General features: G+C 66.8%; 7 protein-coding genes across 7 annotated transcripts in view; 3 read left to right on the top strand and 4 right to left on the bottom strand.

Moving 5' to 3' along the window:
* Positions 1-1163: 1163 nt before the first annotated feature.
* On the top strand, positions 1164-1721 carry EMIHUDRAFT_110197 (hypothetical protein; the record flags this gene model as incomplete). Its single annotated transcript, XM_005788919.1, has 1 exon — positions 1164-1721. The coding sequence occupies one exon, from the start codon at positions 1164-1166 to the stop codon at positions 1719-1721; it is 558 nt and encodes a 185-aa protein (XP_005788976.1).
* Positions 1722-1906: 185 nt separating this feature from the next.
* Positions 1907-4321, bottom strand: EMIHUDRAFT_440575 (hypothetical protein). The gene is made up of 2 exons (XM_005788918.1): positions 3864-4321; positions 1907-3790 (listed from the first exon to the last, which is right to left on the bottom strand). The coding sequence occupies exons 1-2, from the start codon at positions 4258-4260 to the stop codon at positions 2265-2267; spliced, it is 1923 nt and encodes a 640-aa protein (XP_005788975.1). The 5' UTR covers positions 4261-4321; the 3' UTR covers positions 1907-2264.
* A 1621-nt stretch (positions 4322-5942) lies between these two features.
* On the bottom strand, positions 5943-8810 carry EMIHUDRAFT_423297 (hypothetical protein; the record flags this gene model as incomplete). The annotated part of the gene is made up of 8 exons (XM_005788917.1): positions 5943-6246; positions 6344-6431; positions 6657-6754; positions 7330-7413; positions 7761-7884; positions 7954-8021; positions 8281-8556; positions 8631-8810. The coding sequence occupies 8 exons, from the start codon at positions 8808-8810 to the stop codon at positions 6088-6090; spliced, it is 1077 nt and encodes a 358-aa protein (XP_005788974.1). The 3' UTR covers positions 5943-6087.
* An 863-nt stretch (positions 8811-9673) lies between these two features.
* On the top strand, positions 9674-10462 carry EMIHUDRAFT_226323 (hypothetical protein; the record flags this gene model as incomplete). The annotated part of the gene is made up of 1 exon (XM_005788916.1): positions 9674-10462. The coding sequence occupies one exon, from the start codon at positions 9674-9676 to the stop codon at positions 10460-10462; it is 789 nt and encodes a 262-aa protein (XP_005788973.1).
* A 1634-nt stretch (positions 10463-12096) lies between these two features.
* Positions 12097-12807, bottom strand: EMIHUDRAFT_70707 (hypothetical protein; the record flags this gene model as incomplete). The annotated part of the gene is made up of 1 exon (XM_005788915.1): positions 12097-12807. A coding segment is annotated over one exon (711 nt), but the record flags the coding sequence as incomplete, so codon positions are not given.
* Positions 12808-15984: 3177 nt separating this feature from the next.
* Positions 15985-16764, bottom strand: EMIHUDRAFT_226321 (hypothetical protein; the record flags this gene model as incomplete). Its single annotated transcript, XM_005788914.1, has 1 exon — positions 15985-16764. The coding sequence occupies one exon, from the start codon at positions 16762-16764 to the stop codon at positions 15985-15987; it is 780 nt and encodes a 259-aa protein (XP_005788971.1).
* A 2057-nt stretch (positions 16765-18821) lies between these two features.
* EMIHUDRAFT_226319 (hypothetical protein) overlaps positions 18822-20838 on the top strand; it is a gene marked incomplete at both ends in the record, with an annotated part of 3017 nt that continues 1000 nt past the window's right edge. Inside the window, 4 exons of the mRNA XM_005788913.1 lie at positions 18822-19279; positions 19452-19620; positions 20011-20061; positions 20145-20327. Of these exons, the coding sequence (XP_005788970.1) occupies positions 18822-19279; positions 19452-19620; positions 20011-20061; positions 20145-20327 (861 nt within the window). The remainder of the gene's footprint in view (positions 19280-19451; positions 19621-20010; positions 20062-20144; positions 20328-20838) is intronic.

Here is a 20838-nt window from a genome sequence, read left to right as displayed (position 1 = left end):
TGCGACGGTGTATCATTCACTTTATGCCACCGTTGGATATCCGGATATGCAACGGTGGCATAAAGTGAATGATACACCGTCGCAGTTTCTCGTTCTGTAAAGCGACGAGCGCCCACTTGATTAGGGTGCCCACAGGGCCCAAAAAAAGAAAGGAAAAAAGAAATGGGCCAACCCCGATCGCAGCATTTCGTGTTGGCCAGTCGAGAAATTGAGAGTGTGACTAGGAGGGTGGGACGCTGGGGATTCTCAAAGGTATACCCTTGGAATGGCCGGATCCAGCCTTAAAAGTACGAGATCGCGCGCGCTTCGCGCGCTGCACCGCCTATTCTCCGCGGCTGTGTGACGACGCGTGCCGTGTGCCAGCAGAGTTGGGCGCGCGCGGCGCGACGGCGCCCGCGAGGGAAGGCGCGGGTGCAGCGGCCGCCGGCGGCCGTACCGCCCGCCAGCCGACGCGGCGGATGTAGAGCTCTACAGCGCTCCAGCGCTCCAGAGCGCTCTACATCTCTACAGCTCTACAGCGCTCTACACTCTACATCCTCTACACCCTCCCTCAGCCCCAGGGCCTAGGCGGCCCGCCATGAAATCAGCCGTGTGTGCTGGCGTCCGGGTCCCAGCGGGTTTTCACACAAAAACACAACCCGGGACCCAAGACGCACAAGCGGGTTTTCACGTAACAAGTCATGTTTTGTCGTAACAAGTACAATACACACCACCCGGGTAGAGAGAGAGAGAGAATTCTTGATACGAAACCACGACGACACACACCAGTCGACTCGCATCGGTTGCCTCCATGAACGGCGGAGCTATTCTCGCGTCCACACCACACCTGGCTCCAACGTGGACACGCCCATAGCTGGGGACACTACTAGGTCACGCATGGCATCAGAAGTTTTATCTCTGGGCCCCGAAAGGCATCTCTAGCAGCGTCGTTACGCATGCGCCCTCCCCTCCTGGGCGCATACGCCTCACGTCTCGACAGAGCGTAAGCTCTTGGCGTGTGACGAGACGAGTTCTTCGCCATTGCAGCGAGCAGCACACCACTCGCCGCAGCAGCCGGATGCATCGCCGCAGCACTGTCTGCGCCGCAGTCTCTCTCTCTCTCTCACCACCCGGGTACCTCGCGAGAGGGGGGTGTGCCGCTCGAAAAAATCACGACTCACACAATGCTGCCCGCATGGTCCGTCCTCGCGGCGCTCGTCCCGTCGCCGCGGGTGCTGCACCCTCCGAGGGCGTGTGTGGCGCCCGTCGGCCGGCAAGACCCGCTGCGGCCGGATCGGCCGCCGATTGAGCCGCTCGTCATCAACGCGATCCAGGAGCTGCTATCGGCGCAGGCGCCCGACCCGGCGGCTGTCGCGGAGCGGGCGCTGGCGGCGCGCTCCGCCGACCCCGACTACGTCCTCACTGGCGCCGAGGCGGACCGCCTGCGCGCGTCCGTTGCCGCCGCCGCCACCGCCGCCGAGCCGCTCGGCGCGCTGCTGCAGGCGGCAGCCGACGCGGCGCCGTGGGTGGCCAAGTTTGGCGCAACCCAGACCTTTGGGCTGGGCGAGCTGTCCGACCCGTACGTGCGCCTATGCCGCGCCGAGTGCATGCTTGCGGCCCTCGTGCTGCACGTCGAGGGCGGCCGCGTCGACTTTGTCGACGAGGAGCGGCTCGAGGTGTTGCGCGACGCGCCGAGCGAGGCGGTCGCGGCGCTCCGGAAGGCGGCGGGCGGAGTGCGATAGCTGAGGAATTTGCAGTTCGGCATCGCGAGGGCGACCGCCGGTCGCTACGGAGGGGGTTCTGCGTACGCGCAGAGAGAGAGAGAGAGAGAGAGAGAGAGAGAGAGAGAGAGAGAGAGAGAGAGAGAGAGAGAGAGAGAGAGAGAGAGATGAGAGAGAGTGCGTGTTGTGTCACAGGTGTTCGCGTTCGGTGTACTATACTCTAATTCAGCCGACGTAGCACACAAAACAACACTGTGTCTAAACACAACACGCGCGCACAAGTGTCACACAGCAGTCCGCACATACCTGTGTATATCGCTCGCTCCCTATTATCTATTAAGTATTATCTATTAAGTATATTACGGCTGGGACTGTTAATGCTGTCTGTCTCTGTCTCTTTCTTCTGTGCTGCGTGTCCTCCGTGACATCGTGACGAAAGGGCTACTCTAAGAGTGTGTCTGAACATGTTGACCCGCCGTAAACGATCGAGCATCTCGTGTGTGGGGTGCACCGCTGCACCGCCGCGCACGAACCCATTAGACAACCCTGGGTTGGAACGAGCGCTTACCCAAGGATCCACCCGCCCGATGGCGAGGCGGGCGGCGACGGCGGCATTGGCGGCGCTGCGGCGACGCAGAAGTGGAAGTCGAGCGCTGCAAGCGAGTCGGGCATCGACTCGGGGCAGGGCCACGGGTCGCCGAAGCCGCTCTGGCAGCACGCCTGGCCCTCGCCGCAGAAGTCGTCGCAGGCGCCGCCCTTGCCGCCGCACGCGCTCCAGCAGTTGGCGGGCAGCGGCGGCGGCGGCGGCGGCGGGGACGGCGGCTGCGCGGGCGGAAGCGGTGACGAGGTGAGCGCCTCCTTGACCTCCTCCATCCCCTGCATCAGGTGCTTGCCGGGGAACCAGTGGCCGTCGTCCGCCGCGGCGGGGACGCAGAAGTGGTAGTCGCGGTCCGTGGGCAGCGACTTGGGGCACGGGTGCGGGTCGTCGAAGCCGCCCTGGCAGCACGCATAGCCCTCGCCGCAAAACTCGTCGCACGCGCCGCCCTTGCTGCCGCACGCGTCCCAGCAGTTGCCCGGCGGCGGCGAAGGCGGCGACGAGGGCTTCCCGGAGAGCCTGTGCATCTCCTCGTGCATGTCCTCGAGGCCCTCGCTCAGGTACTTGCCGGGATACCACGTCTCGACCGCCTCCTCCGCCTCCTCCTCCGCCTCCTCCGCCGCTTCCTCCGCCTCCTCCTCCACCTTTTTGCCAGTCTTCTCCGCTGAGCGGGTGGCCTGGCCGCCGGCGATGGCGTCCGCCGCCTCGCCCGCGTACTTGCCGGCGTACCAGCTATACTTTTTGAAGAACTTGTTGAGCATGTCCACCAGCCCGCTGAACTCCTCGTCGAGGGTCTTGCCGGCTAGCACGCCCGCGCCCTGCAGCTCGACGCCGACGAGGCCCGAGGCGGGCCCGAGCAGCGCCGCGGGGCCGTAGCACAGGATGGCCCCAATCGGCAGCGGCAGCGGGACCGCCGCGACGTCGAGGTTGAGGCCAGCCGGGCCGGCGACGGAAGTGTCGCCCATGGCAAAGGTCGCGTCGCATCCGGTCACGTGCGTCGCGTTGCCGTTCTTGCCGTTGACGATGGTCAGGTTGAGGTGGCCGGTGAGGTTGCTGACGGCCGAGGCGCCGATCGAGCCGAGCCCGCCGAGGAAGCCCGGCGTCTGGAACTGCAGCCCCTGCGTGAGGTTGACGTCCTTGGCGTGCACCAGCACAACGTCGGGGAGGAGCTTGGGAACGAAGCTGGCGAGGCCCTCGCGTGGCGAGCGGCACTCCGCCATCGTGATTCGCGACATCTGGAGCGAGCGCACCGTCAGGTTGCGCACCTCCGCGTCCACCATCCCGACGCGCACCTTGGCCTCCACGGGGAGGTGCGAGAGCGTCTTGTGGTTGGGGATCTCGGCGATGACGCCCTGCACAACGTCGTTGATCGCGTCCTGCAGCCACGACGGCAGCTCGTTGCACGTCGTGCCCTCTGGCATGCCGACCGGCACGGGGAACTCCTCCGCGTGAAACTCGGCCGCGGCCGCGGCGACCGCCTCGCCCAAGTGTTTTCCTAGAGGGCGGCCGAACGGGAAGGAGCGTCAGCGTTGCGCGAGGTGGGAAGGGCGGTGGCGTGGAGGGCGCACCCGGAAACCAGGAACCATTCTCCTCGCTCTTGGTCACCATCTTGTGGATCTCGGCGCCGGGCACGTATGTGCCGTTCTCCATGTCCTCCACTGCATCGTGCACGAGCTTGCCAGGGTACCACGCGCCGGTGTCGTTGGACTCCTCAACCATCTCGTCGAGCCGCTTCCCCGGCACATACGTGCCATCCTTGACGTCGGAGGCGGCCTCCATGAGCAATTTGCCCTGCACGGAGCAGCGGCCACCCGTGTGAGTGGGCATGCAGGGAAGGAGACGAGAGCGGGCAGGAGGTACCGGGTACCAGCCGCCCTTCGTTGAAGGCGTCGACAGAAGCTTCTCGGCTGGAGGCTGCGTTGAGGGCACCGGAGCGCCCACAGCGGCGGAGAGTAGGCACAGCATGGTAGCGGAGCGCCCAGCGGAGGGCCGAAGTGACGAAAATTGCCGCTTGAGGAGCTCAAGCCTCTCCTTGGTCCGCTCGGAATTTCCGAACCTTTTCGGGCGGGCTGCCCTTCTGGGTGTGTTTCTTGGATTTCTCATCTCCCAGAGTGCGTGAAATCACCGGAGCTCTACAGCGCTCTACAGCTCTACAGCTCTCCAGCTCTACAGCTCTACGGCGCTCTACACTCTACTCGAGTACATCCTCTACACCGTTCACCCTCTCCCTCACTCAGGTAGAGGGAAGGAAGGCCGCCTTGTAGTCAGAGTTGTTGTTGTCGTAGTCAGTCAGTCCAATGACTGCACTTCAAGTGCTCCAAGTGCTCCAGTCCCTCTCCGCGTGCGATGCGCCCTTCCCCTCTCAACCTTGCAAAAAATCCTGCGGAAGGCGGTTTTGACGTCTCAATTCGCATATCAACACACGGCCTTGTGCGGCTTTTTCGGCCTTATTTTTTCTTTATTTGATCTGTAATATATAAGATCTGGCGCATCTGCACAAAAGCTGTCCCCCTCTCTCCCCCCGCGTAGTTCGCCCCACAAGGCACCCTGGCTCAACGGCTCAAGTGAACAGCGACAACACCCAAGCACACATCTCAGTGCACGGTGAGCGCGTCCTCGATGGAAGCTCCCAACTCCACCCAGAGAGTCCGCAGGATGGTGGCCACAGGCTCGCGCTATGAGCGCTGGGCCTCCGCTGCCATCCTGGCTGCGGCCTAGCCGCTACTCGCCCCATCTCGGCACCGTAGGGGACAGAGCAGACTGCCAGATGGAGGCTGGCCCGGGTGCACCGCGTTGAATGGGACTGCGGCGCGTATGTCGATTGCCCATTGGATGGACCTGGCGCGCGCTCGCCACCGGGGAGCGAGCAAAGTGTGCGCCGTGTCCCGAGCTGTCCTCTCTCGCCTCGCGCGCCTTGAGGCCGCAGCGGGCACGAAGCTCGGCATGTGGGCGGACGTCTCGTACCACAGCGCCTTTGACCGCTGCGCCGGCGTGGAGGTGTCGCGCGTGCCCATCGAGCCACTTGCTGGCTTCCTGCGTCACCCCAACTTTATGCTGCAGTACTGCAAGGACCGCACGACGTGGGACTTTGTCGAGCACAAGCAGCACCTGCTGCCGACGCATCGGTGCGAGCTCCAGCCTCCAGAGGCGGCAAGGAAGGCGTGCCGCTTCCTGCTCTTTGATCTCGGCGCGAGTCTCTGGTCCAAAGGCAAGGGCGGCTCCTCCCAGGACTGGTTCATTGAGGCGTACCGCCGGCAAAACATCTCCTTTGACAAGATCTTTGCGTGGGAGCCGACTCCTCACACCGAGGAGGAGATCGGCGCCAACGTGCCTCCCGCCGTGCGAGAGGTGCTCCACTACTTCAATGTCGCCGTCGACCCGGCGCCCGGCGCGCAAAACAACCCTCTCCGGCTGCTGCTCGCCCGCTCTTGGATTTTCGTTGTGAGTACCAACCGCACTCTCCAAGTGCTCCACGTGCCGTGACGATAAAGAGAAAGGTAATTCTGTTGATTGTGGCGGGGACATTCATGTCGCCACTCGCCACTCCGACCCACTCCGCACACTCTCGCGACTCGGCACTCGCGCCCCGCCCGCGCCCCCGGTCGTGGCACGGGTGGCTTCGTAAAGGGTCGTCGTGAAACGCTGAAATAACCTATCAGCTATCAGACACAGTTGAAACACACAAAGCAGCAGAGAACTCCCACGCGGGTTCCCCCAGCGACCCTCCCCCCCCTCGCCCATGCAAATACAAAATTACGTGAGCACGGTCTCCGGTCTCCGGCGCCGCCCGGCTCACACCAAGTTCAGCTTTGTGCAGAGCAGCACGCGCACCGTTTGGTCGAGCACGCCCATCACCGCGAGGCCCTCCTTGTCGGCGTGCCAGTCGAAGGAGGCGATCGGCTGCGTGGAGAATTTCTTCTTTTGCAGCTGCGTCACCGTGCCGAGCACGCCCTTGGCGAGGGACGGCAGGAGGGCGGAGTCAGAGGATGGAGAGGAGCGGCGCCCCGCCGCCGCTCCTCCGCGACGTCCACTCGGGGGGGTCTTGGACGGGGGGGTCTAGGAAGAGTCTCGGAAGGGTCCGCGCCTTGGCGTGGCCGTCCTTGTCTTTGATCGAGCGCTGCGCGGGGTAAGAGTACCTAAAGGTCAGGTGAGGTGAGGTTAACTTGGGAAGGGGGGGGGCAACCCTCGCGACTCCACGTCTAAAGGGCAGGAGCCCCACGGCACCAAAAGTGCAAGGCCCGGTGCGCGTGAGTGTGTGTGTGCGTATGTGTGTGTGTGCGCGCGCGCGTGTGTGTGTGTGCGTGCGTGCGTGCGTGCGTGTGTGTGTGTGTGTGTGTGTGTGTGTGTGTGTGTGTGTGTGCCTCCACAGCTCGAGCGAGCCGTTGCCGCCGCACGTCATGAAGACGTCGCGGTTCTGCGGCAGGTGGCGCGCCGCCCAGACGGTCGACTGGTGCGCCTCCTGCGAGAGAAGAGCGGACGTGAGAGAGTCTTCACACCTGCCGCTGTGAACGGCGTCTCTTCACACCTGCGGACGTGAGAGAGTCCGACGCATGTGACGCCGCGCAAGAGGCGGCGGCGGCAGCCGCTCTCGGTGACTCCACCATTGTACTCTCCCTCGGTGGCGGCAATAGTGCCTCCCAACGGCCAGACAGCGGCCAGGCAAGGCGGCGGGGCCGGGGGGGGGGGCGGTGGTACAAGCGCGGGGTTGAGTGGGCGTGCTGGAGAGCCCGCACAACAACTTGCGCACAGTGATGGCAGGTGTGAAGAGACGCCGTTCACAGCGGCAGGTGATGGCAGGTGTGAACAGCTTGCGCACAGTGATGGCGCAATCACGCCATGAGACGGCTCTCGGGGCGTGTGCGTCGGCGGGGAGTTGACTCTGGGCGGGAAGTCACAGTGAAACCACCCTGTGGTGGGTGTCGGCGTCTACGGTTTGCCGCGGTGTGTGCCCCGGTGCGGAGTGCCCTGTCCTGTCGCCCCGGTGTGCTGCGCAGCGTGCCCCGCCCGAGGTCTCCTCTCCCTCCGTGGCGGCGCCTGCGAGAGGAAGGAGTAGCCGTGCACGGGGTGGTGCGTCCGCATGTCGTAGAGGCGGTAGCGCGACTCGAGCGTCGTGAGGACCTGCGTTGCATGTCCGACTAGTCGATCTCTGTCTGTCTGCTCCTCCTCTCTCGCCCACTAGCCGATCGCGGTCTGTCTGTCCACTCTCTCGACTGTGTTGTGTGCATGCGGTCTGGGCCGACGCGTTGTCTGTTTGTGAGGACCTGCTCACACCGCGTGCGGTGAAGAGACGCGCGCGCTCCCACTCGTAGCGACAGAGGAGCCGCGGCGCCTGTTCGCAGCGGCAGGTGTGAAGAGACGCCGTTCACAGCGGCAGGACGAGAGTGCGCGCGGCGCGCCTAAAAAAAGAAATACACGTCGGGTGCTTTCTCTCGCCCACCGCCGAGGCAGCGGGCGGCGCGCGCGACCAGCTTGTTCATCTCGATGTCGTTGCGGTCAAACTCGACCCCGCAGACGCCGTTGCTCACATTGGTCTCGAAGCGCAGCTTGCCGGCGACCAGGTCGAGCAGCTTCACGTCGCCGTTGTCGTACCTGATCAACACTAGTCTATGTTAGTCAGTATCGAGTAGGTCGAGCAGCTTCACGTCGCCGTCGTCGTACCCGGCCGCCACCACTCGGCTGTCCGCGCTGTGCGCGTCGCCGAACGCGACCGCCCAGCAGTCTCGCACCTGCGCCGCGGCGTCGATACACCGAAGGCAAAAGTCAAGACGGCGCCGTGCAGTGTTTTCGGAGCATCGCGTGCATCCGAGGGCGGCGAGTACAGTGAGTACAGCCGAGCACGGCCGAATGCGCGCCCTCGCGAGCGCCAGTCGGAGTACAGACCTCCGTTTCCCGCAGCTGGGCCTCGAGATCTGGGGAGATATGGGGAGATATTCCGCATCTGGAGCCGCGCGCCGGAGCACCCTCCTCGGGCAGCATGGACGCGACCGGCCGGTCCCGCTGGCGCGGGTCCCAGACGTGGACGGCGCCGTCGCGCCCGCCCGTCGCGATCTCGGGCGCCCCGGCGCCCTTCAGCCCGCCGCACCCGTCGATGCAGTTGATGATGGCCTCGTGGCCCTGCGTCGCAATGAGAGGCTCTTGCAGCCGCTCGAGGTCCCAGAGGGCGACGCCGCCCGCAAAGTCGCCGGTCGCGAGATGGCGCTCCGCGATGGACGACGCGCCAAACGTCCCGCACTTGAACGCCTTTGGACGCTCAAGCTCCGCCTGCGGCCGGCGAGGGCGCGGCGCTCGGGCGCGCTGGCCGGCGGGGGGCGGGTGGGTGGGCGTGGCGGCGGCACCTGCAGCTCGATGTCGCCGGCCGTGAGGGAGTACACGTGGATGAGTCCCGTCTGCCGAGCCGGGGTGCCGAGCGAGACGAACCGCGCGGAGCACGGCACCCACTTGGTGTCATAGACGGTCTGCGAGAGCGGCTTGTTGACGTGCTCGATGATCTGCACCTTGGAGGTGACGTCGACCATCGTCCGCGGAGCGGCGTACGATGCGGAGCGGTGGGCTGGTGGTTCGAGGGCGGACGTTTGGAGGGGCGGGCGGGCAGGAGAGGTGAGGGCGGAGGTGTGCCGGGCTCCAACTCGAAGCCCAACGGCAGGATTGAGAGGCGTGAATCCTTTAGGTCTCGCGGGCTCTGCAGAGGGGAGGGGACACCTACCTACCTAGGGGACGGTCGACTGGGCCGGTCGCTCGACCCGATTCTACTCTACTCTCAGTCTTACCATTCATGGACAATAGTGTCTGTGACGGCGGTCACATTCACAGCGAGGTCAGTTCACAGCCGAGCAGCCGATCCTGACACGCTTCACTTTCATTCACGGCCCCGCCGCGGCTCGAGCAAGGTCAATGGCGATCGGCATCTTGATCGAGGCGCCGCTGCAGGTGCTCTCGCTCGCGTCATGCCCATTTTCGGTCATCCGTCAAAATATCTGAAGATCTGAATGGGGGATTCTCCCCAAACCTTGCTCAGCTGATCCATCCAGCCTGGGGGGAAGGCCAGGCCTGGGCAAAGAAACCAGCACCTCATCAGTCTTCCCTGAGCGTCACAGCTCGGTGATCGCGCCGGCCGGACACCACTGAGACGGCCGTTCCGGGCATTTGAACGCGACCTTCGGGGGCAAAGACATGGGCTCTATGGCTCAGACTGGACTCCTCTTGGTCCCTTCTGATGCCCTAGGCCACACCTGGGCCTTACCCGGGGTTCTAGGGGGCGGGCTGGGTTTGCCCCCCCAAACTGGCCGGAGGGACCTTAAAACCGGCTGGTCGCCAATCTTCATCGTCTGCTGCTCCCCACCAACGCCGAGTGCACGTCCGATTTAGCCACCGAGTCCGAATGCACTCCCGACGGCCTCTACCATCGAAGCGGCGGGGACTCGACCCCGCAAGGCTTCTGCCCCCGCAGCTCGGACGTCGCCAAGGTTCTGCGCAGTCGTTCGTCGACACGCTGGTGGCCACCAGCACCGCCGACCCGATCCGGGCGCACTTCGTCGGCCAGCGCGATGCGCGTCGTCGCATCGGAGTGTACGTCGTGCTGTCCGGCCTGCTCGTCGGCTTCCTCTTCACCTCGTCGATCGCGTGGGTGGCGCTGACGGCCGCGGGCGTGCTCGCAATCGCGGAGGCCTACCTGCAGCCGCGCAGCCGCGACCCGACCGTCATCCTCGGCTACGTGGACGGTCCGCTCCTCGTGATGATCGGTGGCCTCTTCGTCGTCATCGCGGGCTCGCGCCTCACGGGGCTGCCGCAGGAGATCTTCGACCTTGCGAAGTCGATCAAGGGCGTCGGCCTCGACTTCGACTCGCCGAAGGATGTCTGCGTCTTCGCCATCCTCGTGCTCATCCTGTCCAACATCTGCTCCAACGTGCCCACCGTGATGCTCCTCTCGGGCCAGATGATGAAGCTCGATCCGTCGATCGTCGTCGAGACGGGCTGGGTGATCCTGGCCTTCTCGAGCACCGTCGCCGGCAACCTCACGCTCGTCGGCTCGATCGCCAACCTCATCGTCGCCGAGAAGGCCGCGCGTACCGGCTACGAGTTCACCTTCTTCCGCCACCTCGCCTTCGCATTCCCGACCACGCTCGTCTTCGCCCTGGCCGGCAGCTTGCTCCTATTCTACATCGTGTGACACCCTACGAGGCCCCCCCCCGGGGGGGGCGTGTCGAGCGTCGTGTGTGGGCAGCTTAAGGGCTCGACACAGGCGCCGGGAGAAAAATTGAACACCCTTACTTTCGGCCCTTGCCCTGCGAACGCGCACCCCCGGGGCTAGGGCTCTCTAGCCCGTAACCCGATGCCGATCATCCGGCCCGCTGGGTGCGCTTCTGAGCTCCCCGGCCCTGGATGTGAGGTTACCGACTGCACTCCAAGTGCTCCAAGTGCGCGTCTTCCCGTCAGCGCGAGTCGGTCGGTGGCATCGGATCGGTCGGACCGCAGCTTACCGCTATTCTTCGTTTTTGAGCGGAGGCACGCACACTGGTGCTGAACCTTCTTTTCTGCAAGTGTTGGATTGCAAGCAGCCTCGCTCGCAATCCTAGAAGTCGAACGAACGAAGGATTGTGAGCGACACTCGCACATAAATAATGGCTAGCTCCATTTCACTCCAACACGTGGCGGCGCGAGCGAGCCGAACGCATCGTTGTGCCACCGAGTCGACGGCAGAGAGTCGTTTTTGAGAGTTGGGAGAGGGAATTTGCGCGTTGGAGGGAACTTCGAGGGGGTGCCATGCTGTGCTTACGTGAGCTGTGTGAGCTGTGAGTGGGCTTCTGGGCATTCTCTGAGTGAGAACCTGTGTACGAAGGTGGTTACTGTATTTCTCTCGCATCTCGGTGTTTTTGAGAGAAGTTTATGAGACGAGACCCCCAAGACACCGAATCCGAAACGCGAAAGCAAAAAACGGATGCAACGCATAAGCATGCATGTGAGCTGTGCCAGCGTGCCACCGGGCAACGCCCAAAATCACCCAACACTTCCGCCACGCCCACCGCGTCCGCCACGCCCGCCTCGGCCGCCTCGGCCGCCTCGGCCGCCACGCCCGCCACGCCCGCCACGCCATCCGCGCGACTGCTGCTGCTGCTGCGACTGCGACTGCTGCGACTGCTGCGACTGCTGCTGCTGCTGCTGCATCAGCCTCTCCACTGCCCTCGCCCTCGCCGCAGCCGCCATGACAGCTGCCTCCCTCTCCCTCACAGCTGCCGTCTCCCTTGCCGCCTGCCTCGGCCGTGCCCGAGAGATGTGGGCGTCGATGTCGGCCCCGCCGCGACCGCCCGCGGGTTGCGGGCTACGGGCTGCGGCTGGCCCAGCGCGCGCAGGCGGCTGGTGGACGAACGTGGTCTGCGCCGCAACATGCGCTCCGACTGCGGCGATGGGAAACGCCGGCTGGCGGCAGGCCGGGCAGTTGGTGTCGCGCTCCAGCACGCGCGGCGCACATGCCTCGCAGTACAGCGCGTGGCCGCAAGCGAAGCGCACCGAGCGCGGCGCTGACCAGCACAAGTCGCACTGGCGCTCCGCGTCCGCGTCCGCCTCGGCTGCCACCGCCGGCGCCCCCGCGAGGCTCGGTGGCGGCGATGCCGCCATCTCCTCCGCCGCCTCGGCCAGCGCCTCCAGCCGCGGCAGCGCCTCTGCGAGCGGCATCCGCCTCTTCTTCCTCACGAGAGCCAGCCCAACCACGAGCCGCGCCAGCTCCTCTGCCTGCGCCGCCGACCAGCCCGCGTCGGCCGCCGCGATGCTCTCCGCCGTGTCGGGCTCCTCCAATGCATCGTCGCACGCGTTGAGCAAGCCGACGGCGCCGCGGCCGGTCAGGGCGACGAGCAGCGTGATGCCGAGCGCATAGCCGTCGGTCAGCTGAGACGCTTGGTTGTCCTGCATGATGATCGGGTCCATGTAGCCGGGCTTGCCAAAGATCCGCTGCGTCGACAGGTGCGAGACCTGCCCGGCCGTCGCCTCCGCCGCGCGCGCGAGGCCCACGTCGGCGAGGAATCCATTGCCGCGCTCGTCGAGCAGGATGTTGCCCGCCGACACGTCGCGGTGAAGAATCATCGGCGAGAGCGTGTGCAGGTAATGCAGCGCGCTCGCCGCGTCGCGCAGCACGCGGAGCCGTTCGAGGGACGACAACTGCGGAGGCGGCGTCTCGAAGCCGAGCATGCGGAGCCGCTGCAGTGCAGCTGGAGTGCGGTAGATGCGGTCCTCGAGGCTGCCGCCGCGGCAGAGGGGGTAGACGAGGCAAGCTCTCGCCGGTGCCAAGCAGACGCCGAGCAGAGGGAGGAGGGACGGGTGGCACGCCGCGCTGAGGGTGCGCACCTCGCTCTGCAGCTCGGCGAGGCCTTGCGCGCCGACACCGACCAGCGCCGTCTTGACGGCGAACCCGCAAGCGACACGCGGCAGCGACGGCAGCGCGTCGGCGCGGTAGACGCGCCCGAAACCGCCCTCGCCCACCTTGCGCGCCTCGGCAAAGCCGTCGGTCGCCGCGATGAGCTCGTCGAGAGGGACGGCGGCGGGCGGCGCGGCGGCGGCGGCGAGGGCGGCGACGCTCGCCGCCGCCGACGCTGCCGCTGCCGCCGCCGCTGCCGCCGCCTCCGCTGCCGCCGCCTCTTGAGCCTCCGCCGCCGCCACGGCCGCCACTGCCGCCTCTACAGCCGCCGCCTCCGCCGCCGCCTCCGCCGCCGCCTCCGCCTCCGCTTCCGCCCTCTCCCTCGCTTCTTCCCTCTCCCTTGCCGCCTCCTCCCTTGCCCTCGCCTCTGCCTCCTCCCTTGCCCTCGCCTCTGCCTCCTCCCTTGCCCGCGACGCCGCCTCCGCCTCCTCCGCCGCCCGCGCCGCCCGCGCCTCCGCAGCTGCCTCAGCCGCCCGCGCCTCGTCAGCCGCCCGCGCCTCGTCCGCCGCCCGCGCCTCCTCCGCCGCCCGCTCAGCCGCCTCCGCCTGCCTCGCCGCAGCCTTCTCCTCCTTCTGCCGCTGCCGCTTCAGCGCCCTGGCCTCGCGGGCCCTGCGCTCCGCCAGCTCGTCGCGCAGCTGCCGCGCCGCCCGCAGCGCCTCGGAGCCGTCGGCGATTTCGGTGTTCGCATTGATCGCCGCCCTGAGCGCCTCGAGATCGGCATCGCCTCGCTCGCACGCCTCGACCGCCTCGCGCAGCGCCGCCTCGGCAGCATCGCGCGCCTCTGCCGCCGCCGCCGCCGCTGCCGCCTCGCGTGCGGCCGCCGCGGCCTGCTCGGCTGATTCTGCGACCGCCGTCTCCCCCTCAGCCTCTGCTGCGGTCGACGAGTGCTCCTCGAGGGCGCGCACGCACTCGGCGTGACCTTTCTCCTTGGCGCACTGAAGCGCCGTCTTGCCGCTCGCACTGCGCGCCGCAGCATCTGCGCCCGCCCGCAGCAAGCGCCGCACGACGGCGGGGTGGTCGTGGAAGGCGGCGTGCATCAGCGCAGTGAGGCCGACGCTGTTCTGCAGGTTGATCTCTGCGCCGTGCCGTATCAGCAAGTCGACCACCCGCTCGTGGCCTTGGCCGGCGGCGAGCAGCAGCGCGGTGCCGCCGAAGTCGCTCTGCAGGTCGACCTCAGCGCCGCGCCGGAGCAGCAGCTCGACCACCCGCTCGTGGCCTGCCAGGGCGGCGCCCATCAGCAGCGTGATGCCACTCACATCGCCTCTCTCGTACGTCGCGTCGGCCCGCCCGCCGCCGTCAAGCCACTCCAGCACCGCCTCCTCCTCGCCACGTTCCGCTGCTGCCCCGACACCGCTCGACGCCCGCCCCGCCGCCACCGCTGGAGATAGCGTCTTCGCGACTCTCGATCCAGCCGAGGAAGCGCCGCCGGAGGAGGCGCCGCCTGCGCCTTCGCCACCGGCTGCCGTCGCCGTGGGCCGTCCCGCCGCCACCGCCTCCTTGACGTGCTGCCTGAAGGCCTCGACGCACTCGGCGTGGCCCTTCTCCTTGGCCCAATGCAGCGCCGTCATGCCGCTCGTGGTGCGCGTCGCCGTGTCTGCGCCCGCCCGCAGCAAGCGCCGCACGACGGCGGGGTGGTTGAAGAAGGCGGCGTTCATCAGCGCGGTGTAGCCGAGGCTGTCCCGCAGGTTGACATCCGCGCCGTGCCGGAGCAGCAAGTCGACCAACCGCTCGTGGCCGTCGCTGGCGGCTTCCATCAGCGCGGTGTCGCCGTTGCTGTTCTGCAGGTTGACCTCCGCGCCGTGCTGCAGCAGCAGCTTGACCACCCGCTCGTGGCCGAGCAGGGCGGCGACCATCAGCAGCGTGCGTATCACCTCGCATCTCTCGTACGTCGCGTCGGCCCGCCCGCCGCTGTCAATCCACGCTAGCACCGCCTCCTCCTCGCCTCGCTCAACCGCTGCCACGACCGCATCGGGGGCTGCCACGCCACCGCTCAACACCGCTGGAGACAGATTGCCCGGCCGCACCCGCACGCTCTCGCCGCCGCCTTCGAGCACCACCGCGTACCGCCCGCCCTCGAAGCTCTGCGCCACGCCCCGCTTCCCGTTCAGCTCGGGGCGGGCAGAGAGGCCGCCGAGCTCGACTCGCTGTCCGAGCAGCGGCGCGTCCACCGCTGCCGCTGCCGCTGCCGCGCCCGAGGTGGCGCCGCCCGCCCCTGCCCGGCCCTCCGAGGCCGCCTCCGACAAGGCCTTGACGCACTCGGTGTAGCCCTGCTCCTTGGCCAGCTGCAGCGCTGTCTGGCCTCTCGCACTGCGCGCTGCCGTGTCAGCGCCCGCCCGCAGCAAGCGGCGCATGACGGCGGGGTGGTTGAAGAAGGCGGCGAGCATCAGCGCGGTGAGGCCGCTGCTGCTCTGCTGGTTGACCTTCGCCCCGTGCCGCAGCAGCAACTCGACCACCCGCTCGTTGCCGCTAAGGGCGGCGTCCATCAGCAGCGTTTGGCCGCTCACGCCGCCTCTCTCGTACGTCGCGTCGGCCCGCCCGCCGCCATGAAGCCACTCCAGCACCGCCTCCTCCTCGCCTCGCTCCGCCGCTAGCACGACCGCGTCGGAGCAGCTCAGGGAACCTGCGCCAAGCTCTCGTGCACCAGCCCGTTTTCCCACCATCGCTGTTGGCGATTTGTGGGTGCCTTCCTAGGCGCCGTGCCGCGTGTTTTTTCTTCTTCTTCTTAAGTTCGTTAATAAATAATAAAGAACGTACACGCCAAACGAGGGGTGGGAGAAGGACAGGGTCCCCACCTGCACGAGCAGGATCTTGTAAGGACGATCAGGGACACAGGGGAACGGGAGCGGGGAGCGCATGTGTGGGCTGTGTGGCGCGTGTGCGCGGGGAACGACGAATGCTACAGTGTACAGGGAGCCCCAAGAAGTCCGTGTGTGCGAGCTGGTCCTGATGCCGTGAGCCCGCCGCGTGGGCGGCCGGCGCGGCGGTGTGTGTGCGCGGACCCGTGCGAGTCCGATCGTCAAGAGTGTACGTGTGCAGTGTTTTGCACAGGCAATGCGACCACAGCAAAAAGGCCTGGTGTGCAATAACCGTCATGGGTCCGGTCCCTTCCGTGAGCATCGCGCCTCTCATGAGCTCAGTCCGCAGCGCAGTCTGTCCGGTGGGACTGTGCGCGCGACGGAGCCGCCGCTGAGTTTACAGTGTACCGGCTGCGCGACAGCACCATGCGCGGCGCCCTGCGCATGCCGCTTCCCCGTGTCGCCCCACCGAAAGAATCGCCGCCGTGTTCACTCTTTCGACGGACGATACGGCTCGATGCGGTGGAGCACGTAGGCGCAGCATGCCCACGAAGCATCGGGTATTGTCCGATTCAGCGCAAAGCCCACCCGCCTGAATTCCTCGTGCCAGAACTCGTTACCCTTGACGGTCGTGTGCAGCTGCGTCGGTAATCGGTCCGCGTAGCCCTGCTGATGCAACGCGTCCTTAAACGTGCGCCCCTGAAATTTGCCGACGCCCGCGCGCGAGCCCGAGAGCGTGCTGCCTTCGGGACGGTTGGCAATCTTGAGGACGAGAAAGTTTCGCGCCACGCGGGCAAACTCGGCCGTCGCCGCACGCACATCGGACGGATCCACGTGCTCGAGGACGTCAGAGCTCGCAATCGCATCGAATGCGCCATCGCGAAAGGGCAGGCTTGTGGCGCTGGCCGCCTGGAAGCACGGCCTGCCCTCGCCGTTGCAGCTCGCGCGGCCGTGTGGCGGCTTGTGCAGCGAGGTTGCCAAGTCGGCGGCCCCACGGGCAATGTCCACGCCAGACGCCACGATGCCCGACTGCCAAAGCTCCGCGACCACATTGCCGTGCGAGCAGCCCACGTCCAGCACCGAATCGATGGCGGCACCTTGCCGTCTCATATTCCTGATGGTGTGCAGCAACTTCGCGCCCTGGCTTACGCGCGTGTCCTTGCCCCAGCCGGTCGCATAGAGCGCCTCGTAAAGCTCCTTGCCTTGCAGCGCGGCTGGCGCGTAGGCCAGCGGCGCGCCCGCGAACAGGAGCAGAAGCGAACGACGCATAAAGCGCCGCCGCCACAACAGCGCCTTTGGGATGGGCGTCACGCACGTTGCACAAGGCCTCGCCGATCTGCGCAGCGCGGCGTGCTGCCGGTGCGCGCCGGAGCCATGCGCGACTCGTCCGGCCCTACAGTGGTCGCTCGGATCCTCCAGTACCTCGTTGCTGCTGCCATCGGCGCCGGCTTGCACAGCATGTTCTCTACAGGCATGGCTCCAAGCCGTATGACTGTACGGCCTGCACCAGCGCACCAACGCCGTATGACTGTACGGCCTGCACGCCACATGCCGTCAGCCCTTGCGCACGCTGGCGAGCATCAAGGGCCGCACCGCAAATCGCACGCGGTTGGGGGCAACGCCGGCCTCATGGCTAGGCTTGAAGCCCAGCACAATGTCCAGCTCGAGGAGCACGGTGCTGAGATCAGGAAGCTGCGGGCGGAGCTCGAAACCCTTCGCGCCCAGCCGCAGCCGCAGCAGCTGCAGCCGCAACAAACGCAGCAGCCGCAGCCGCAGATCCAGCCGCAGCCGCAGCCGCAGCTGCAGATCCAGTCGCAGCCGCAGCCGCAGCTGCAGATCCAGTCGCAGCCGCAGCCGCAGCCGCAGCCGCAGCTGCAGATCCAGCCGCAGCAGGTCCCTCAGCCGATGCCGGCTGCGAGCGGCAATGCCTTCCGGTTCTTTCAGGGAGCCTGCCGCACAGCGAGTGACGCGGCTGGAAGCTATGCGACGGAACGGGTGGAACTCACCCGATGCAGAGAGCTGTGCGCCATGGACCCAACCTGCGGGGCGTTCGAGGTGAAGGACAATAAAGCGGCCTGCGAGATTCACATCGAGCCCATCGTCAAAGCCACGGGTGTGGCGGGCACGTCCTGCTATGTCAAAGAGGGCTGGAAGCGACCGCATCGGAAGAGGGCGGATACCTTCTATCGGCACGAGAAGGTCGACGCTGGAGAGCTGCAGGAGCACTTGGCAGCGACCATGAGCGGCTTCTATGGGCGCAATAACCTGACGCAGGTGATGCAGAAGCTGGCGGTGCAAGGCGCACTGCACACCGACGGCCCGAGGCGGCGCTTCATCTTCACCATCGCAACGCTGGAGGCCCTGCCATTCACGATCAATCTCTTCCGCAGCGCCCACCGCTTCAACGTCACCGTCGGGGCCGTCACGCTGCTCACTGACGAGTGCGTCAAGCTCCGGTCGGTCGACGTGGTCTGCGAGCCGGCGAACCTGCTGCCGATCCGAAAAGACGAGCACGGCAACGACATTACGGCCGATGGCTACGCCCTCACCTTTGCCAAATTTCAGCTCTGCCGCATCGCCATCGAGCTCGGATGGGTTCCAACGTTTCTGGACAGCGACCTCGTCGTCAATGCGCCGCTACTCGGCCCTTCGGGCGCACTGGCGCACCTCTCGCAGTACGGCGCGTACATCGCGCTGGGGCTGGGCTCAACTTGCGGCAAGACGATCGATGGCTTCATGCACTGCGGCAAGGACTGCGTGGTCGCGGCGCGCCTGCGCGCCCGCCGAAGTTTGCACAATCGACCAGGGCGACGTGCACTGTGCACCTAGAAAGACCCCCCCGGTGCGCACAATCCTCAGGCATGCAGCGGTGGCGATGTTGGCTTGAGCGAGCCACCGAAGCACGTGATGCTCACCGCAAGTGGCTAAAAACATGCATGTGCGACCGCCTTTTGTCGTGAATGAAATTCTACCGTAGGTTGAATGCGCATTCGCCATCGCGAGCCTAGACCGCCGCGCGAACTCGCCGCGTCTGAGCCTAGAGCGCAGCGAACTCGCTCGCCGTCATGAGGAGCCTAGCGCAGCGCGAACTCGCCGTCTGAGCCTAGCGCAGCGCGAACTCGCTCTGAGCCTAGCGCAGCGCCTCACACCACCATTTTGGCTCGAGCGAGGAAAAAGAAAAAACGGGGAAAAGAAAACAATGTGCTTCCGAGTCGAGTCCATCGCCCGCGGCTAGCGCACCACACCCCTCTCCTGCAGCAGCTGCAGAGCAGCAGCAGCAGCAGCAGCAGCAGCAGCAGCGCACAAGCCTGCGTCCGCGGGCTGCGATGAGCATGAAGCTCGCTGTGCGTGTCCCTGCGGGCATGTCCCCCGGCCAGACCGTGACCTTCCCCTCCACCTCGGGCGGGCAGATGTTCACCACGGTGATCCCAGTTGGCGTGGAGGCGGGCCAGACGTTCGTTGTTGAGGTGCCGCAGCAGGAGCCGCCGCCCACGCCGCCGCCGGACGTCCCGATGGGACTCCCCGTATCGCCGATGCGATCGCGCTCTCTTCGAGCACCGAGGGCGCCCGTCGCTTCAACTGCTCCGCTCGACACGGCGACAGGCGCGTCGCCGGTGGCGCCCACATGGCAGGACGGCCAGGCACTGCGGCACGCCGAGTGCCCGATCTGCTTCGAGCCGCTGGCGAGCGGTCCGGTGGGTGTCTTCCTCGCCGGCGGGCGGCGCGTCTCCAACCACTTCTTCAACCTCGGCGCGGCGCAGGAGTGGCTGCGGAGCGGCAACGGGTCCAGATTCGCCGAGATTCGCCGAGATTCGCCGAGATTCGCCGAGATTCGCCTTTCCGGGCGGAGAGGCGCACCTGCACGCGGTCGGGCTGAGGGAAGACCGCTCCTCCGAACCTTCTCGGAACCTTCTCGGAACCGTCTCGTCGGAACCCTTCTCGGAACCTTCCTGCAGGCACTGTCCGCTCACGCGCCTGCCGATCTCGTCGGTGCTGGCCGTGCCGGACCTGCGGGCGGACCTGCAGGCTTGGTGGCGCGTGGTCGACGTCAACGGGGACGGGCGCCTCTCGAGGCACGAGCTGATCGAGGCGCTCAAGGCGCCGCTGCCGATGCGGAGAAGGCTGGTGGGCAGGGCTCTTCTCCGAACCGGTTCTCCGAACCTTCGCTGCAGGCGCAGCTGCCGATCGACGCCGCGAAGCTGGATGACGCATTGGCCGACCCGTCGCATTGGCTGTGGGAGCAGTGGGACAAGGACCGCTCTCCCTCCCCTCTCTTGCCCGGCGAACCGGCATGCCGCCGCTCTCGCCCTCGCCTCCAGCCTCCCCGCCGCCCTCGCCGCCGCCCTCGCCGCCGCCGCCCTCGTCACCACCGTCTCCGCCGCCGCCCTCGCCACCGCCCTCGTCACCACCGTCTCCGCCGCCGCCCTCGCCCCCGCCGCCCTCGCCGCCGACCCCGTCTTTGCCTCCACTCTGTCGCCCTCTCCGCGCACCCGTTCTGGGAGCCTCCCTATGTAGGACCGGTCGGGCTTCATCGAGCGTGCAGAGGCGCCCGGCCTCGTCGCTTTCGTGCAGCAGGCCTCGCCTCGCCGGGATCGCAACGGAGACAGCGCGGCTGGCATGAGCGGAGCACCTTCTTTTTCTGTGGACAGGTCTTCGCCTCGTCGGGCGGCGGCAAGGGCCCCATCCCGGACATGGCGCGCGGTAGGTTGGGGCGGTGCAGGCATTGGGAGCCTTCCCGGAAGCTTCGGCCACCTCTCCTAAAGGCGCGCGACAAGCTTGGCTGGTACAATTACTGGGATGAGGACAACTCGGGCTCACTCGAGAAGGAGGAGGTGGTTCGCGCGCTCGTCAAGACGCTCGGCCTCCCCCACGCCGCCCGCGCGCTCGACTCCCGTGCGCCTTCTCGGAACCGTCTCGGAATTCCTGTAGGCCTCTCCACATCGCCCACGCGCGTGCAGCAGATGCGCTCCACCGTCGACGCGATCTGGGCCGTGTTTGACGCGGACGGCTCCGGGTCAATCGAGCGAGACGAGGCCTAGCCCACCGCCCCCCTCGCCCCCACCGCCCTCACCGCCGCCGCCTCCACCCTCACCACCGCCGCCCTCACCGCCACCACCCTCGCCTCCACCTCCCTCGCCGCCACCCTCACCGCCGCCACCTTCGCCTCCTCCGCCCTCGCCGCCACCCTCACCGCCGCCGCCCTCGCCTCCTCCGCCCTCGCCGCCGCCCTCACCGCCGCCGCCCTCATCGCCGCCGCCCTCCCCACCACCGCCCTCGCCGCCACCGCCCTCGCCGCCACCGTCCTCGCCTCCGCCGCCATCGCCACCACCTTCCTCGCCGCCG

The sequence above is a fragment of the Emiliania huxleyi genome (assembly GCF_000372725.1).
Source record: "Emiliania huxleyi CCMP1516 chromosome Unknown EMIHUscaffold_131, whole genome shotgun sequence".
Classification (NCBI taxonomy): domain Eukaryota; phylum Haptophyta; order Isochrysidales; family Noelaerhabdaceae; genus Emiliania; species Emiliania huxleyi.
The sequence above is the reverse complement of the archived record's forward strand: the minus strand, read 5'-3'. Positions and strand labels throughout refer to the sequence as shown.

Coding starts and splice junctions, on each gene's coding strand:
- EMIHUDRAFT_440575 (XM_005788918.1), bottom strand. CDS start 4,260: ATGCTGTGCCTACTCTCCGCCGCTGTGGGCGCTCCGGTGCCCTCAACG. Junction 3,791..3,863: donor GAATGGTTCCTGGTTTCCGG/GTGCGCCCTCCA, acceptor GCCGCCCTCTAG/GAAAACACTTGGGCGAGGCG.